Source organism: Drosophila ficusphila, unplaced genomic scaffold (assembly GCF_018152265.1).
Source record: "Drosophila ficusphila isolate 14025-0441.05 unplaced genomic scaffold, ASM1815226v1 contig_791, whole genome shotgun sequence".
NCBI classification, from domain to species: Eukaryota; Metazoa; Arthropoda; class Insecta; order Diptera; family Drosophilidae; genus Drosophila; species Drosophila ficusphila.
In genome coordinates, this window is record NW_025064737.1 from 16585350 (window position 1) to 16602780 (window position 17431).

At 44.0% G+C, this 17431-nt stretch overlaps 4 protein-coding genes across 11 annotated transcripts; 2 read left to right on the plus strand and 2 right to left on the minus strand.

Moving 5' to 3' along the window:
• Positions 1 to 37: 37 nt before the first annotated feature.
• Positions 38 to 1828, plus strand: LOC108092051 (golgin-84). The gene is made up of 2 exons (XM_017191500.2): positions 38 to 1420; positions 1491 to 1828. Exons 1-2 carry the CDS (start codon positions 85 to 87, stop codon positions 1703 to 1705), a joined length of 1551 nt encoding a protein of 516 aa, XP_017046989.1. The 5' UTR covers positions 38 to 84; the 3' UTR covers positions 1706 to 1828.
• On the minus strand, positions 1720 to 8984 carry LOC108092050 (C2 domain-containing protein 5). 2 transcript variants are annotated; one of them, XM_017191498.2, is made up of 10 exons: positions 8677 to 8984; positions 8321 to 8622; positions 7873 to 8218; positions 5687 to 7317; positions 4473 to 4812; positions 3243 to 4364; positions 3100 to 3187; positions 2658 to 3041; positions 2321 to 2593; positions 1720 to 2251 (listed from the first exon to the last, which is right to left on the minus strand). In XM_017191498.2, the coding sequence occupies exons 1-10, from the start codon at positions 8838 to 8840 to the stop codon at positions 2189 to 2191; spliced, it is 4713 nt and encodes a 1570-aa protein (XP_017046987.1). In that variant the 5' UTR covers positions 8841 to 8984; the 3' UTR covers positions 1720 to 2188. The 2 variants fall into 2 exon arrangements, with proteins under 2 accessions (XP_017046987.1, XP_017046988.1); XM_017191499.2 differs by having other exon boundaries at positions 5687 to 5985; positions 8677 to 8982.
• A 418-nt stretch (positions 8985 to 9402) lies between these two features.
• LOC108092052 (loricrin) lies at positions 9403 to 11832 on the plus strand. Of its 7 annotated transcripts, none has more exons than XM_017191505.2 (6): positions 9404 to 10064; positions 10133 to 10552; positions 10622 to 10811; positions 10971 to 11180; positions 11260 to 11432; positions 11493 to 11832. In XM_017191505.2, exons 1-6 carry the CDS (start codon positions 9734 to 9736, stop codon positions 11540 to 11542), a joined length of 1374 nt encoding a protein of 457 aa, XP_017046994.1. In that variant the 5' UTR covers positions 9404 to 9733; the 3' UTR covers positions 11543 to 11832. The 7 variants fall into 7 exon arrangements, with proteins under 7 accessions (XP_017046992.1, XP_017046993.1, XP_017046994.1 ...); XM_017191506.2 differs by having other exon boundaries at positions 11263 to 11432; XM_017191507.2 differs by having other exon boundaries at positions 10151 to 10552; positions 11263 to 11432.
• A 3053-nt stretch (positions 11833 to 14885) lies between these two features.
• LOC108091885 (dromyosuppressin) lies at positions 14886 to 17115 on the minus strand. Its single transcript, XM_017191269.2, has 3 exons — positions 17006 to 17115; positions 15673 to 15884; positions 14886 to 15503 (listed from the first exon to the last, which is right to left on the minus strand). The coding sequence occupies exons 2-3, from the start codon at positions 15881 to 15883 to the stop codon at positions 15412 to 15414; spliced, it is 303 nt and encodes a 100-aa protein (XP_017046758.1). The 5' UTR covers position 15884; positions 17006 to 17115; the 3' UTR covers positions 14886 to 15411.
• Between the last annotated feature and the right edge of the window lie 316 nt (positions 17116 to 17431).

Genomic DNA, 17431 nt, shown 5'->3' on the forward strand with positions numbered 1-17431 from the left:
GTTTGGTCAACAATACTGACCTGGCCACACAGAACGATATTGTTTACGTGTTTTGCTCGAAGAGAATTGTGTTATTAGGAAAAAATGTCATCCTGGATCACAGGACTGGCGGACAAGGCCGAAAACATTTTGAACAAGATAGATCAGAATGCGGCAACGGCCCTACAAACGGAGAACACCACTGGAGCAGCGGATCCCATGCGCAGGAGCATGACCAGCAGCACCCAATCTCTGTCCGTGTCTTTAAAGTCCACTCTGTCGCCAGCGAAGCGTTCGGTTGCCAACAGCTCATCGAGTGTAAAAAGCGAAGGCGGGAGTTCAGTGGTCACAAAGGACATGCGCCAAAATATGTCCAAATCCGCCAGTTTCGCTCACAATCCAGAAGACTCTGGCAGCTCCATGGACACCCAGGAACTGGCGGCCTTCAAGATCGCCTTGAATGAAATCACCGCCGAAAGGGATGAGCTTCGCCTGCGTTTAGATGAACTGGACAACGAGACCGAGAAATTCGATTTGTATCAGCACAGCCAAGTGCTGGAGGCTCTGGTAAAAACATTGTCTGAGGAGCGAGACAAAGCGGTGCATGATCACAACGAGGCCCAGAGTGCCAACATGGCGTACGTGCACTCCATCTCGGAACTCGAAACCAATCTGGCCAAGCTGCAGCAGGAGTACATGAGCACCGCCCACAAACTGCAGATGCAAACCAAGGAAACTGATCAGCAGCGCCAGGAGCTGCAGGAGTACCGCGCCAAGGCTCAGCGAGCTCTCCAATCCAAAGATGCACTCATCGCAGAGCTGAAGGCCAAGCCCGTTGACGACGACGCGGATCCCAACCTAGTGGCCAAGGACAGCGAGACACGTTTTCTGCAAATCGAGCACGAAGCACTCAAGCAAGAATTGGAGCACGCCAACGAAGAACTGCAGAAAGCACGTTTGCAGCTGGAGGATTACCTCTCCCAGGAGAGACAACGTCAGGTGGAACTGAGCTCTGCTCGCCAACGAGAGGAATCTCTGGCCAAGGAGCTGCGACAGGCACGGGAACACAGTGTGACCTCAGAATCCGATCAGAGAGTCCTCACCCAGGAACTGGCTTCCCTGCGGCAGCAACTCAGTAACCAAATGGCCGCTTCCGCCACTCGTCTCCAGGAACGGGAACAACAGCTCCAGCAGATGCGCCAGCGCTTGAGCGAAGAAGCCAGCACCGGAGCCAAAAACGATTACGAGACCCGGTTAAAAGCTCTAACCCAATCGCTGGTCGAACGGCAGACTCTCCTGGAGCGAGTCACAAGTGAGCGGAATGCCCTGCGATTGCAACACGAGAAGGCGCAGACGCAGCTGCAGCAGAACATGCACATGGTTCAGATAGAGAGCCAGAGAGGCAGCTCCCGCAATCACCTGCTTAACAGCACAGATGATGGTGAGTTCATAAAAGTTCACAGTTTGTAAACTTGTTATAATATATATCTGTCTTATATCCATTCTTCCAGTTAAAGCACAATTCCCGATGCTCATGCACCCAAGTCCCTTCGACAATCGGGTGGCCCGTCGTTTTAAGAGAGCCCTTCGCCAGGCGGACTCCATGGGAATTCGGGTGGGTACATTCTTGCGTCGCTATCCCATGATGCGGGTTTCTGTGATCGTCTACGTAGCTTTGCTGCATCTCTGGGTCATGTTTGTGCTACTCTCCACTACGCCAAACTAATCGAATCGAACCCATTTAATTGAGCAATTGTTTTATTTTTAAATATTGTATGTATTATATTTTACACGGCAAAATTGGATATCTAAGGAGTACGAGTATATATCTGTGTCATGTTTGTGGTTGCAACAATTGTATATATCGTTAGTAGACTTGTGTCTCGCACTCGTTCTAAATTCAATATTCAATAAACATCAACTATGTACAGAAATTGCAATTGGTTTAACGCTAAAAACATCAAGCAAACAAGTAACGACCGAAAAAATTCACACTACTAAGTTAGGATAAGAGCGATGCCTCACAGTTAAAATATTGCATAAAGAATCCAACTACAGAAACTGTAAAGTTGTTAAGTAAACGTGAATTAGATTAACTCCAGTTGCTGGGCAGAGCTGACAGTTCTAGCTAAGCGGAAGAAAATAGAGAGTAGAGGCTCTTGGGACGATTCGCGTAGAATAGGCGCTATATGCCCCGCAAGTTTTTGTATCAGTCATCGGCATGGTAGCTCACATAGACTGCATCGCCACCGATGCTAATCAGGCACTGACCCTAGAAATCGATAATATATTGTGTTAAATAAAATGACTTGGAAACTAATTCATAAACTATTTGGTTTACCTGATTCTTGTGCTGATTATCGAACAACATTAGTTCTGTGATGTAAAATGAGACCATGGCGTTTCCGCCCAGCGAAGCAATGTGGGCTCTTACCACAGCCAGTAGCTCGGTAATGAAACCATGAACAAATCCGCTGATGCCGCCATTCTCCCGGATCGAGGTGCTTTCTCGGATGAAGAAGAAGTTCAGGTTGCCCAAATATTTATCTATACGTCCGCCAGGTATAAAACTAAGAGGCGTTAAATCCACACCGTAGCGATCCCGCAAAGGAAACTGCCCAAAAACAAGTTGATAACTTCTTGCACAAAAAACTTAAGTTATGATCAAGTATACTTACATATCGATTACGTGGAACCAGACCTACATTCAGTGGCTTAACTCCTGTTGATGGCAATCCCGAGACCAGATTGTTCAAACGTGATGGTGATGTTTTGCGCATTTTAAAGGAGCTCATCCCAAACGGCGGGATAGCAGTGCTGGTTGGCGTTGGTGTGTCCACCATTTGATCTTCATCCAGCGGAAAAATGTAGTCCTCCTCCTGCAGCATTCGCTTGCCATTCAATTCTGGCTGGGATTGGGTGGCATGCACGGACGCATCGTGGAATCCGTTCTGCTGTTGTGGTTGTTGCTGCTGCTGTTGACGACCACGTCCACGGTACTTCATTTTGTTGGCATCGGTGAGACCCATGGCCATGCCAGTGACTAGCAGTTGAATTTGATCCTACAACATTAGAAGCAAACTTAGTAACTTCAAAAAAGTCCCCCAGCATTTAACTTACTGTTTCAGGCAGATCAAGTCGGAAGCGAAGATCGCAGATGGCGCAGGGAATCATAGTACGCAGCTTAAAGTAAATGGTCTGCAGCAGTCTGGAAAAAGATAAATGGTTACAAATTTATCACATTATCATAAAATCAAGCTTACCTCTGAAAGTGTTTGGGAAACCCATTAACACTTTGGCCCACTTCCAAACGAGCGCGCCACACCTGGGTAAACATCTGCAAGTTCTTGACAGTGTCCATTTCCAGCATCCCTGGCACCTGCTGTGTATTGACCACATGGAAGCCCTCCGGCGGGTATGGCTCCATTAAAAGCGATATGATTTCCAAGTCTTCGATATCGTCGACCTCCAAAACGCACAGCTCTTTGTTGCCACAGTTTAAATCGATCTCGTTCATCTCTTCTTCGTCAGAGTCGTCCGTGTCCGACTGTTTATCCCCAGAGGCTCCGGTTGTCGCTGCAGCTCCTGCATTGGCTACCAGATCTGGGTCCAAGCTCTTCAGCTGATAGATCTCCTGGTTGCGCTCGAAGGTCTCTTGCAACTTCTTTTGCAGCTCATTCAGCTTTTGCTTGTCGGTCCACGAATTACCGGCCACAATCTTCGGCACCTGCGGCACCGGTAGGGCAGTAAGAAAGAGTGCTGTTCCGGTGGCTATTAAAGCTATCATCCGCTCCCCTATGGCCACCTGTGTACGAAGCCCGAAAATGGCATTCATACCCTTGGCCTTCAGCTTGTTGATCAGTACTCGATGAAGTTCGTACTCCAGGAAGGGCAGTCCATCCGATATCTCCTTGGCATTTAGCTCGGCTCGCAAATCCCTCTTGGCGCGCACCACTTGAGCCTGCATAAAGCAACCGCGTCCGGTGACCTGCATAAATTCAGGCACCTCCAGCGTAGCCAGAAGTACGTCCGGCACTCGTCCCTTGCGGCACACGGCGCACTTCTTCATCTTTACGTTAAATGGCACGGAGCTTAGGTTATAGGGTATGTGGCAGATGGCACAGGCATTCCGGGGTCCATTAAGCGGCGGCAATCCGAAGCGCTTGCCCCCAGAATTGTTGCCAGTCCCCAGAGAACCGCTGTCTTTGCCAATGCTCGTGTCTCCGGCGCTGCTTCCATTGCCCTCCTCTACAGAATTCGTCATGGCTGCGACGCTTGCGGTGGCCTTGGACATGGTGAAGATATCGGTCTGCGATACAGATCTATTAAACACCATGTTAATCACTGCCGCCGTTCCAGTGGCAGATAAAACACAGACATCGTCACTGCAAAACAAAGATAGTAGATTAATAAGGGTTATTAAAAAAAAGAGAATATAAAATACTGAGTTTTCTTGAATTTTTGTTTTAAATTAAGAAGATGGAGTTACTTACGATATGGTTGTAGTCTCCGCATAACCCAGCACCACGTTGCAGCCCAAAGAACGAGCATGGGATCGAATCTCCATACGAAGCTCCGTCCACCAGCTGTCGCGTACCTCTGGCTCATCCGGATTGGGCACTCGCTCCAGAAGCTTCACGGATCGGGCCGCGACCGTAGCACCCAGATGAAGGATGAAGCCAGTCGGGTACTTTGTCATGGTCAGAAAGGGGTACTCCAACATGTCCAGACTCTCAGTAGCAGTTCCAGGTTTGGCTCCGACCGCCGGCTGCGTTAGACGCATCATAGCCGTGGCGGCCACCAGTCGCTCACTGGCCACACAAATAGAGTTGCCTGTGAATTAAAAATATACCGAATAATGAAGTGCTTTTATTAATTCGAAACCATCTTGCACGGAATGAATACATTTATATTTACAATGGATTGTCTGAGTCATTGTGGAAAGTTTAAGATATGAGCTACATAGTTTCCACAGACTTACAAAAAAAAAACTGTTCAATTACATTATTAATTTAGAATTTGATAATGAAGAAGGGTTTAATATCCAATATTTGCAATTTGCCGATTTTATTCGGCATAACATTTACAAAGAAAACCCTGCAATCAAGACCCTCAAGTCATGTAATGATATTGTATTATAACATTCAAGGAGAGCTCAAATCGGATGAGGTATTCGATAGACATATAAAGTAGGAAAGACTAGGCGAAATAGAACAGCACCCTCTATAAAGTTCAGGTGAGGTAAAGAGACAGTAAGGAGCACACGCACAGACACACAGAGATACATCGAGAAAGGACACCGAGATTAGGCGGAGCATCTACTTACGCTTCCGGTTGAATGAAAAAGCTATGCCTGGTGTTTTTCGAGATGCGAGTTGCGAGGTGCAGCAGCGGACGCAAAGATAGAACGTTGAAAGAGACGTTTACGGTTACTCAGAGACGAGACGGTGAGAAATAGACACACGGTGACGGCAAACACACAAATATTGAACAGCAATTGGTACAAAGATGCACAGGGCCTAAGGCCTTATTCTAATTCTTCACTACTTTTGAGCATATTTAGACCTGGTCCCGATTTCAAGGCAATTTAAAAAGGGTATTTAAATATAGTATTAACTAAAATAATCAATGGTCCACTTTAGGCCACTCGTATTTTACCCATTTTAACAGACTTAAAATCGGGATCGGAAGTGAAAACTGGACATACCTTTCGGAGTGACACTCAAGTCGGAGTCGGAGGATCTCCGGCAGATCTCGCCGACGGTGACCGGCACCATGGTGGTGGCCGTCGAGGCTGTGGAAGTGGAGGCACTATCCGCGTTCGTTGTCGCCGAGATGCCGCTCTTCGAGGGACTGGGCGTCAGCTTGAGACGACTATTGCTCACTGGCGAGGCGAAACGCTTTAGATTTGGACTGCTGCCCTCCACGGTAGTGGGTATATTGGACGGCGCAGTGCTTCCGGCTATTCCCGCTGAACCTTGCTGCTGTTGGAGTTCAGTGCTGGATCTAAGTTCGCGTGGTTGTTGTTGTTGTCGAATGTCAAATGGAGCAAGCAATGATGATTCATTATTGTGGTTACTATGGTTAGTACTATTAGATATATTTACAGATTTATCTAGTTGGGAGAGACAAGGGGGGTTACTGTAATCGAAGGTGACTAACTCGGACTGGGTGGGAGTGGGTGTGGAGGGGCAAACGCGCAGCTCGGGCGCCTTCAGCAGCAGCGTGTTGGGTGGTACAGGAGTTTCCGGTGCAACTAGATGATTCAGAGAGGCACTGCGCTCCATAGTCTTCTCGTAACTGGGAAGAAAGTTCAATTGCAGCATCGAGGAGGATCCACTAAGGTTGGATACCAGGCAGTCATCGGGACAGGTAGGCAATTCCGGCTGTGAGCTGTAATATGATTTGCGTTCCAGCGAGGGCACAAACGGTAGCCTATGGCTCTTCTCCAAGTCGCTTTCCTTGGGCTTCAGATGCATCAGCTTCTGCAGACGACGTGAGAAGCCCTTGAGATCCTCGAGCAAATTGTGGTGCCTGGGACCCAGATCCTGCTGGCTGTTTTCACAGCTACGAGTTTCACCCGGCTTTATCCAGTTATCCTGAAGTTTCTCCTCCTCCTCTGGGGACTCCTCCCCATTGCTATCGGGCGGAGCTATTTCCAGATCCAACTGTAGAGACTCATCTGAATCTGTGGAGTAATTAGATGTTGGCCGAGTCTTGGCCTGAAATTCGTCTCCTGGCAAATCAGGTGCCGAACGTGTGTTCTCTTGAAATTCCGTCAAACCGGGCACCGTGAGAAAGCTCTTGACAGGCGCGTGGCCAGGACGAACGCCAGCATCGCTGCTGATGGAGCGCACAATAAACGGGGGAACCGAAGACTTGGATGTAGAAGCAGCGAAGCGGGACTTGCGACGGCGCTTAAAACTTGAAGTTGCTGCAGCGGCTCCTCCAAAAATGCTGCTCAACGATTGGGTAGCGTTCTCCGGGATCTTTGGTTCAATCCGACGTATCAGTGTGGCATACTTCTGACTGAAAACCTTACTCGAGGAGAGCGTTAGGCGGCGCATGCGGTGACGCAGCTTTTTCTCGCGATTTCGATCCCCGCGCTCGTCCTCCTGTCGTATAAGATCCTGCATAAGTTCGGCATCCTCCGTGTCGCTACTGGCACTCTCCAGGTAAAACAACGTTGCTGCTGCCGCCGCTGATGCGGTTGAAGGCGCCGACGAGCTGGGCTCCCTGTATATATTGAGACGGTATTGGGGCGTGCGGCCGGAAAGCGGCAGACTCGAGCTGCTCGCCCCCGCACAGTTGAGGAAGTCTAGATACTTTTGTGTCAATCTAGCCGTTTTGAGGTGAGGTAGTACGTAAATGTTTTATAAACACAAACACGACACAACAACGAAACAACAACGACAACGATTGGAGCGTGCAATACGATACGACAAGGAGCGAAAAAAGAGATATCGAGGGATGAACATCGTCGGAGAGATTTCGGTGTGGGAGGTGGAGAACGTTCAAGAGAAGAAAGAAATCGCTTTAGAACATGTTTAAATTGGTTGTTTACTACCACCTACAGTTCACTAAGCAATGTAATCGAAGAGTTTTTACAAACAAGGATCGTGTTGCTTCGGCTACCGAAGATTCTTTTAAATCTTGCAGCTTGAATTTTCCATGTCATAGTCTACAAGTTTATATACAATTTGCCGTATTTATTATTGTTTAAATTTGGCAGCCTTCGAAATAGTCAGATTCTGATATAGACATTTATAGAATTATGTAACATGTGTATTACAGACAGACAGAGTATGGCCAATTGCTAAATAAGTCACTAGTTATGCGTCATTAGGCATAACGAATACCTTTTTGGTTACCCTAATCCCCAAAAATACTCACTCTTCGATAAGGGCAATATCCGCGCTGTTCGGCTGACTGGAGCTGGTGTCCTTGATTAGTGTAACTGCTGTTCCGATGCCCCGGGCAACCACGCCTACATCGCCTTCCAGATCGAAGCACTGGGTATAACCGATGACGGCATTAGCACCCATATTAATAGCCTTCAGGCCCATTCGCCTCTGCACCTGGCCCGACAACTTGAGGAATACCACCTGTCGGGCCTCGTTTGAAGCACGCGGTGTGCGTATCTTGTCTATCCACTGGTACTCCGGATCGTCGTTAACCACCAGTTCCTCGACAAAACCGTGAATCACCTGGGCGCGGTAGCCAAATGGCACACATTGGGCTGTATGGAATAACAATAAAATTAATACTCTGGAAATTATATAGGCTTGATCAGGGATCGTAAAATTAAAATCCCTGATCAGATCTATTAGAGGCTACAAACAGTGGAAGAATGGTATGCCGCAGGAGCTCTGGCGGAACTTATTGACGTCCGAGAAGAGGTCCACCTTGACGATCACGTTAATCTCGCCGCGGATGCCGTGCATTGTGTCGAAGACCGGAATCCAGCCGGAGAGCACGGTGCCCTTGCCGTGCACCGCCTGACTAGAGCTCTCCAAGCACAAGGGATTCAGGCTGATGTTGACCTTTCCGATGGCATCGTTGGCGGAGTACGTATCGTAGTCCATCAGACGGATTTGCAGCGGCTCATCCTGCAGTTCAGCATCGTCCACCTCAAAACGGAACCTGTTCGAAGATGGGGATTACTTTACATAACAGGGGATTTCTGGATGGCCTTACCAATCGGTGTTCCAGGTAGGATTTAAACTCTTGCGGAACACATCCGTCTTGTGGGTCACCGAGGCCAATTTGATCTCCACAAAAGCGTCCGTCGTCTCACTGGACTTGTCCATCACGGGCAAGTTGCGCGCCGCCTTGATCTTCACCCCCACCTTGCCCGGCATCCTTTCGCTCTCGCCTGTCGCTCCTTTTCACCAAGATACAAGTTTTTTGCCACGGAATTTCGGAAATACCAGAAGGTTTCACGTTTTATCTTGTGTTTTTCATTTTCCCAGTTAACGGTGTGACCACAGTGAATAAGAAGCAGCGAAATGCCTGCAGGCAGTGTTGCCAATTTAACTTATTATAAGCTAGTTCTAGCATATTTAAAACTAGAAACTTGTTTAAAAAAATCTGAATTAAAGATATGTAGTTTTTAGTTGATTTAGACTTAAAGAACCTTTGTTGTTTAAATTTTTTTACAAAACCTGTCTAAATAAGTTATTTCGGCTTAAATTATTTTGAATCCCAATTATGAGGCATAGAGCTGCTAACTTGCTTTCTCCTGTTTAGGAGAAATATAAAAACCTTAAGAAAAATTAAGAAAGAAGTGGATTGAAAATGATATAGTTAGATAACAAATAATTTTAAATTTATAATTGTATTAAATGTTTAAAATCATTTGGCGTTATTCTGCCAGATCTTGCGACAGCCCTGCAAGTGAACACTTCGCTGTCGAGTGGGCAGCGCTGCAACAAAAATCAATAGTCGCCGCCATATTTTTTTCACTCAACTCGCAGACCAACGCGCTCGGACACCCGAATAATGTTTAGTTAAATAAGTTAATTAAGATAAGCCATAGTTGAAAGTGCACCGAGTACGCGCCAGAGCAGTGATCAAGTGACCCTTCATCAGAAGTGACTTCCTGTTGCCAAAAATAATCGCCCAAATCCGCAAGTCTCCGGCATTCGAACGCTCTTCCTCTTCTTCAGAGACTGCATAGTCGAGAAATCCCCCCTCCTATTTAAAGGATTCCAAGTGCTAGTGCTCCCGAGTGCGTAACCAGCTAGCGAGCAGCATGGAAGGATCCTCAGTGTCCTCACCCTCGATGGGTGGCCCACGTGGTGGCGGTTTCCGCGGTCGAGGTGGTGGAGCACCCATGCGCGGTGGCTTCGATCGCGGACGTGGTCGTGGTGGACGCGGTCACTTTATGGGCGGCATGCGCGGAGGCGGCGGAGGTGGTATGGGCGGAGGTCCACCGATGCAGGGAATGATGTCGGGTCCTCCGAGAGGAATGCGTGGTTCCCGTGGCGGCGGAATGGGCTATCAAGGACGCGGCGGTGGCTATCAGCCGCGCGGTGGAGCTTCCATGGGCATGCGCGGCGGTCGCCCACCCTTGTACTCGCAGCGTAAGTTCACCAGCCATTCCCCTCTGACTCCCAACCGCACCTTGTAAATCCAATCCAATCCAATTTAGCTCCCAAACAACACACAGGTGCCGACAATAACAAGACCGTCTCACCAGTGCCCACCTCGGCGATAAGCGGGGAACAGCCGGCGGTTGAGTCAGCCGGGGACGAGGTAGCAGAAGGCCAGGCATCATCCAGCGTTGCGCCCTCCAGCAATTCGCACGGCGGCAGCTCCGCCCCTGGCGGCAGCAACGGCGGAGGACCGCCTCCGTATCTAGGCCGTGGTCGTGGTCGCGGCGGTCCCTTCAGCGGTCGTGGACGCGGCGGCGGTGGCTACAATTCGCATATGAACGGCAATGGGGGCGGTGGCAGCATGTACGGCGGCTCGCACAGTCACCACAGCAACTCCATGGGCGGTGGTCCGGGCGGAGATCACGGATCGATGCCCAGGCGTGGAGCCCCACGCGGCAGGGGCGGCTACAATCAAGGTATGAGTCGGCCACCCTTGCATCACCATCAGGCACATAATCCCAATACACAACTCGCACCGGTACCAGCTCTCAAACGCGGCGCTCCCGGTGGTCCTGGTCCCAAGCGAGGTCGCTACGAGGGCGGTCCCTACGGCCAACGGCCCATGACGCCCAAGTATCACTCCACCCAGCAGCACATGGGTGGCGGCGGAGGTGGCGGCATGTCCTCGCAGTCCTCTTATGGCTCGCCGCCCAGTCATCATGCGCCAGCTCCAAGGTAAGATTTTAAATTATTAAAGAAATCAATTGAAATATGATTGTGTATTCTATAATATACATTGAATTGAAATATTCTATATTTCAATTTTGTGGCTTAAATTTAAAGAGACATTATTAGTCTTACAACAAGAAAATAAATAACCTGCGTTTCGAACAGCCACCACAGCTACCAGACCCACGATCAAACCCAGCAAGTGGATCCGTATGCGCAGAGTAGCTACAGCACTCAGACCACGCAGCAGGGATACAATGGTTATGGCCAGACCGGTGGCAGCAGCTACGCGGCTCACACATCGCAGGCGGCAGCTCCCGCCAGCAGCAGCTATGCGGCCCACGAATACGATCAAAGCCAGTACCAGAACTACAAGTGGGTTGCCTACTCTTGGCGCTTATTTAACCTCCAGTTCGGCTGAACAGATGCTAATGCAATACTTTGTGTTTCCCAGCAGTTCGACGGGTTATGCCGCACCGCAGGACACGCGGTATCAGTCGTACAGCCAGGACTACAGTCAGCAGTACGGCTCGACTGCCGTGGATTACAATGCCACCGGACAAGCGGACTACAGCCAGCACGGGCAGCAGAGCGCTGGCTATGATGAGCGCGCCTATGCGGGTTACGGTAGGTTCTTTCAGGGTGCCCCCCCTTTTTGCGTCAGCCATCATCGGTGTCTTCTTGCAGATTCGCAGGCCTACTCGCAGAACTACTCGAACGCAGCCGCCTACTACTAGACAACCGCTTCCCACTCCCACCCCTGACGGCACACTAGAGATCAGAACGCTGCGCGTGCTCCGATAGGCCAAGAAACCAAATAAGAAGGGATTAGGGCAGACTTAAATCGAGTAACAGGAGGGGAATATATGTTAAATGAAGCAATCAACTTGCTATACATAATACACAACACACACGCGAACCCCCTAAACATACAATTTTAGTTGTAAGGATACAGTTCTCTTTTTCTTAGCATTTAAGCCAACTAGTGTTGCGACGTCTTTCTATATAAATCCCCTGACCAAATTTATTTTCCATTTGTTTTCGTTTTGTCTCCCCAAGAATCCTCAGCAAGAATATTGAAAATACCTGCATTGCCTGTTGTTTAATGTTTTCTAATAGACAAACGGAGCTAGCCTGCACTGAGCTCCAGCCCAAAAATACCTTTATGTGCTCCTTAGTTTGATTTACAATTACAATTCAACTGTGACCAAAGTATGCTAAAATCATATTTTAATATGACGAAAAAATACGAGTACGTACAATGATCTTGATGAACTAAACTAAATTTAAACATTTTGTGAATAATGTCAAATTGTATACAATTGAATGCAATGTATATTTTAGTTGTTAAGCTCCAACCCGCAAACGATTCTCGACACAGTGGATGTGGTTTTCCAATCCTGAAAAACGTTTATGATTTTGCAAGATTGTAGTTTTTTTTTCTTTACCATCTTGACGTGAATAACAGAAACCAGACTCTTTTTTTTCCTTTTGTTTTTACAACAATTTCTTCTTATAGCCACAATTTAAGAAACAAATTTCGTAATTATGTAATACCTCTAAACTAAGCTGAGAAAAACAAATAAGCGAAATACACAAAATATATTAGCAAAAGATGCAAAAATCATAACCAATATCAAAGTCAATAAAATAATGTTAAAAAATGTGTAAAATGCATTAAACTTATTTAAGCGTACATATTATTATTTATATATTTTGTTTAACCAAAAATCAATCAGCAAGAATGCAAATATTTTAGCGTTACAATCAATCGAAAGTCAAACAATGAGTGAAAATATGAAAAACAAAAGGCTGAATATATTTACAAACCGAAGCAGCACTGCAAGCTCTCAAGTCACGAAAAATCTGAGACAATGATTAAAACAAAAAAGTATTAAGCATTAATGAAATAATTACAAAGGCAACAAAATACAAAGAACAAAAATAATCGAAGCTAATATTAAAGTGCCAATAATACCTGAACAACTACACTCAGGACAAATCTCAAAGAAAAATACAAAAATGATGAAAAACGTTATGAAATCTACGACGTCAGTCAATTATTAAGATAGTGTCGCGAAAATGATCATTAATAGATAATTATCTAAATTTACAAAACGAAAGCACTGAAAGTACAAAGAAAACAATATACAAATTTTAAACATATTTTGGTAAGTTAAGGTTAAAGCCAAAATCATTCAAAAGCATTAAGTATATGTCGACCTCAGCATGTTAATATAAAACTTAAATATATTTGTCCGAAAACTTACCATTCCATAAGTCTGTTTAAGACAAAGCAATTTTAAATATATTAGAAAGAATAAATATACGAATAAGTAATTTCCAAACCATATTCTGTTTACAAAAAACTTTTCTTAGTGATTTCCTAAGTTTGGCTGTGAAATTTTTTTTATGTAATTTTAAGTTGTTATTAACTTAACAGCTAGAGTTCTTCATACCCTAAAGAGCGGCCCTTTTGCCGCACTTACCATATAAATTGTAGCATTTAGTTGTTTTTTACAGGAATGAGAAATCAAAATTATCAAATTGATAGCGTTTAACGCTTATCAAGTCTGAAGGAAACGAACTAAAAAGGATAAGTCAATGGTGGTAATCTCAAAACAAGCAACACAAAAGATCAAGTAAAAAAAAAACAAAGAAACCAAAGAGATTATACAAATATAAAATATTTTGTTTTAAATGTTGCACTTTTATGTTATTTATATATATTTTTGTTTATGTATAAAATGATTTTGTTTGTTATAGTTAAGAAGAATCAAGTACATAAATTCCAGTCTTATAAAGACCAAATAATGACAATATACAAACAAATATTGACTAAAAAAATAGTGAATGATATTTCAAAGAGATAAAATCTCAAAACACCCAAAAAATAACGAAAAATGAAATCGAGACAATTCCACAAACAATAATTTCATTTAAAATAATATTAAAATGCCAAAAACTATTTTTAGTGTCAAGTTTTCAAATAATTTACGTGTTCAAAATTTAGTAGCGTTTCCGATTAGATTTATGGCAAAAAAATACAACTGAAAAAAGGAAAGAGGCTTTAATAAAAGTCCAATTGTCTAATAAAAATGACAACAGAGTTAATGCTAAAAAACAGTAACCGAGGTAAAAGTATAAAATATCTAGAGATCAGGCAAAGAAAATCATTTGTAAATGGCATATATTTTTTAATTTAATACCTTTTGCATTGTGCATAGACAACTGCATATAACTCAGATAACTGCATTATTTCACGTTTTTGTCAATTTGATTTATGATATTCTATTATTTGTTTACTTTTTTATTGATTTAATAAAAGCGTTAAAGATGTCAAACATAATTTAAACCGATCATGTAATTAAATGGATACTTTTAACTTTTTCAGCTAAAGAAATATATTGAATGTCATAACCCAATGGAGAGAAAGTAAATGCGCAGTGTGGAACCCACAGACCAAAATGTATATTTTTGCAAACCATATTTCCTCTGGTTATGAAGAACACACAATGGAATTAACGTTTAAAAAAGTTATTAAAAACTTAAAAAATTAGAGAAGTGTCTACCGTAAATATACAATATTAAGAACGATATCAACTTTACAAGAACATATTTTAACTTCTCGCTTTGAAAAAAGAACAATTTCGAATTGAAAAAGTGTTTAAAACAAAATTCGAAAATAACTTCCTAATAACTTCCGATGTTGCAGAAAAAATTCTATTTGTTAAAATAAAATGTTGAGGTATTACAGTTGAAATTATATTTATAAAGTATGTAATATTTCAAACTTTTAATTTTATATCGAAAACATAAAATTTTTTCGGAAAGATTTTTTAACTTTTTTTTAATAAATGCCATAAAAAGCATTTGCCAAGATCTGTTTAAATGGGGTGATTTTTAAAGACAGCTAATAAACAATTTTGTAAAAAAAACCGTTGAGACTTTTTATTTTCTTGATGCACAAATAACAGGTGAGTTCTATTAAAATCATCATTCAATACGACGTCATTAAGTTCACCACAATTTATTCTTTACAAAATAGCCCAATTCACCATATATATTAATATAAACCAATTTCAATTGCATTTTATCATGCATTGACATATTGAGAGGAAAAGTTTGTCTTTATTTAAAAAATAACAAATTTTGTGTGGAGTTTAAAACATTTGTTGGTTATTTTATAATAGTGCTTCATGCAAGGGAATTATAGGTGAAACATTAAAAAGGTAATATGTAGTATTATTTTTAACATTTAAAAGTCCCGCTTCGGGAAAGCATTTAATCAAAATAAATTTAAAACTAAGGAATCAACTTTAAGAACGTTTCGGGGGTCTTTGATTATGTACAAATATGTATTCGATTTTTTTTTATAGAAACATTGGACACATCGATTTGTTATTTAATGAACTAGAGAGCTTCCAATTGAGTAAAGTTCTGAGTTTCCATTGATTACATTTGCATAATATGTTGAAGACATCAAAATAGTGCTGTGCTTTGTGTGAACAGAAACGATTTCGCCGATTGTGTCAAGGTCCAGGAGTCGTTGTCTCGAGTCGGGATCAAACAGGGTTTAGCAGTGATATCCTTGGAGTCCATGTCCTTAACGACGCTTGCCGAAGCGCAGAAAAACGTGATCGACATCCGTGCGTTTGTTGTAATTCTTCAAGAGGTCATCGGAGTTGGCCACCAGAGCTGCAGTTAAAAAATAAATATTTTATAAAGCATAAACAGTTTGCAAACGTATACTGCTGTTCGTGTCAGAGTTTCTTAGTTTGTGTTTTCCTTTTTATTTGGAATGATTTAAGTTTTTTAAAAAATGAGTCATCTAGTTATGAATTTAAATGTGAGTTTTTAAACTTACCAGATGCCTCGTTGTTGATGTAGGACTTGAGAGCCGTGGACAGTTGATCGGAGTTCTCGAGGGCCTGGCACACCTTCCTAACGTGCGGGGGCATCTCCTCAACGATGCCGGTCTGGCAGAGAGGAGGACCCTGAGCTGCAGCCCGAGTGGTGGACACGGAAAGCAGGACGAAGGCCAGGCAGCAGGCGACCAAGAACTGTGCGAAGGACATGCTGCAAGTGGAGGGTTCGAAGATGTTAAGTATGGAGGAACATGATTGACGTCGTTAGCTGGTGTCAAGCTTATTAGATTATCGGCAGCAAAGGTTGCGCAGCAAGGACACCATCTGCACAGTTATCCTGGCTGGAGGGCTACTTAGCCCACACCCCATCCAAGCCGACTGATTTTGATTAAGTGTAATGATCTTAATGCTACGTGCTTGATTGCCACTCGCTGATGATGTCGTCGCCATGGCAAAGTATTATGCACAAATGGAGTTGTAGCTTTTAGTTGCAGCTTCGCGACAGAGTTTCCATTTTAAGTCCCATCCGAGCAGGCGACCCTAATGCCGCCCTAATATCTTCTGTGCGACAGACAATTTGTTTCTATTAGCCGGGATAGGCAGCGGCAATTTGTTTTGCGTCACCGCCCCTTGATGGTGATTACGATGTTCGTGGCACAGGTATCACTCATACGCCCCGTTGCAGTTGGCATGCAAACACCTGTGCCAGGTGCGACATTTGCGAACGTGTTGCTCCTGCATCTATTTAGCTTAGAAAATCAACACCGGAAGTCGGGTGGAAAGCAGTGGAAATGGGGGAAGCGCATGGGGCACGTTTCAAGGATCCAAACTGCCGTTGCTTGTTTAGGGCTCAACTAAATAGCACGTATGCAAATCAATTGCATGTGTTTGCTTGCCAAGAGGACACAAATTATTGCGCAACAGTTCAAAGCTTCTATGTAACTATCCCTCAAGAGTCAAAAATTATCAAACAATATCTAAGTAATATCTTATTAATTAGTACATGTTCTAATAGAATTCGAAAACTTTATAGAAGAAAAGAAAAAACTTTAGAAGTAGACAAATGTAATATGTTTCTTTACTTTTTTAAACATTTAATCATACAAAATTATAAAGGGTTAAGAAAAATAAACACAATTTTCATAATTTTAATCAGACTTTTAGTTTAACTGATACATCTAGAAAAGCAGTCTACCAGAGTCTTTCGATGTTAAAAAATTTTATACAAACAATTTTTAAAATCTTTCACATGATTTTGTACTCCAAAGATACACTTCATCTGAATCAGCTTACATTCTTTTAACGTTCCGAATACTTTTCACAAATACCCACCTGGTAAAAGTTTTGGGATTTGGTTACTTTCACAAAGAAACAAATAGATACACTTGATAGTTCACTGAGGTTCAGCTGCTGCTCCGTTTGCTGGACTTGTTGAACGCAAGCACTCGAATGATGTCCTGTCCAGCCAGGACATCCGCTTTTATTTACTTCCGCCGAGGACGAGCGCAGATGGCGCGGTGGCCTGTGATTGGCTGGCAGAAGCACACAGCCACACGGAGGTTCGCAAACAGGAGTCGGGGGACCACATGTTGCGCTTCTGCCGGGAAGCTTGGTGGGCGTGCTCAAACATCACTCATACGCCACCGACACCAACTCCGACCAAAGCACGATGCGCCGCTCAATGTGTGCACTTGGCAAACTTTCGACGGTAGCCCGCCGAGTTGCCCAATATGTTTATCTATTATATAAGTTTATCAG

What these genes read in the sequence shown, in the direction of transcription:
- LOC108092051 (XM_017191500.2), top strand. Translation starts at nt 85, where the DNA reads ATGTCATCCTGGATCACAGGACTGGCGGACAAGGCCGAAAACATTTTG. An exon ending in GCTTAACAGCACAGATGATG is followed by an intron (nt 1,421 to 1,490) that starts GTGAGTTCATAA and finishes CCATTCTTCCAG; the next exon opens with TTAAAGCACAATTCCCGATG.
- LOC108092050 (XM_017191498.2), bottom strand. Translation starts at nt 8,840, where the DNA reads ATGCCGGGCAAGGTGGGGGTGAAGATCAAGGCGGCGCGCAACTTGCCC. An exon ending in CCTACCTGGAACACCGATTG is followed by an intron (nt 8,623 to 8,676) that starts GTAAGGCCATCC and finishes ATCTTCGAACAG; the next exon opens with GTTCCGTTTTGAGGTGGACG. An exon ending in CGGCATACCATTCTTCCACT is followed by an intron (nt 8,219 to 8,320) that starts GTTTGTAGCCTC and finishes TATTCCATACAG; the next exon opens with CCCAATGTGTGCCATTTGGC.
- LOC108092052 (XM_017191501.2), top strand. Translation starts at nt 9,734, where the DNA reads ATGGAAGGATCCTCAGTGTCCTCACCCTCGATGGGTGGCCCACGTGGT. An exon ending in CATCATGCGCCAGCTCCAAG is followed by an intron (nt 10,812 to 10,970) that starts GTAAGATTTTAA and finishes CGTTTCGAACAG; the next exon opens with CCACCACAGCTACCAGACCC. An exon ending in AGCCAGTACCAGAACTACAA is followed by an intron (nt 11,181 to 11,259) that starts GTGGGTTGCCTA and finishes TGTGTTTCCCAG; the next exon opens with CAGTTCGACGGGTTATGCCG.
- LOC108091885 (XM_017191269.2), bottom strand. Translation starts at nt 15,883, where the DNA reads ATGTCCTTCGCACAGTTCTTGGTCGCCTGCTGCCTGGCCTTCGTCCTG. An exon ending in CATCAACAACGAGGCATCTG is followed by an intron (nt 15,504 to 15,672) that starts GTAAGTTTAAAA and finishes TTTTAACTGCAG; the next exon opens with CTCTGGTGGCCAACTCCGAT.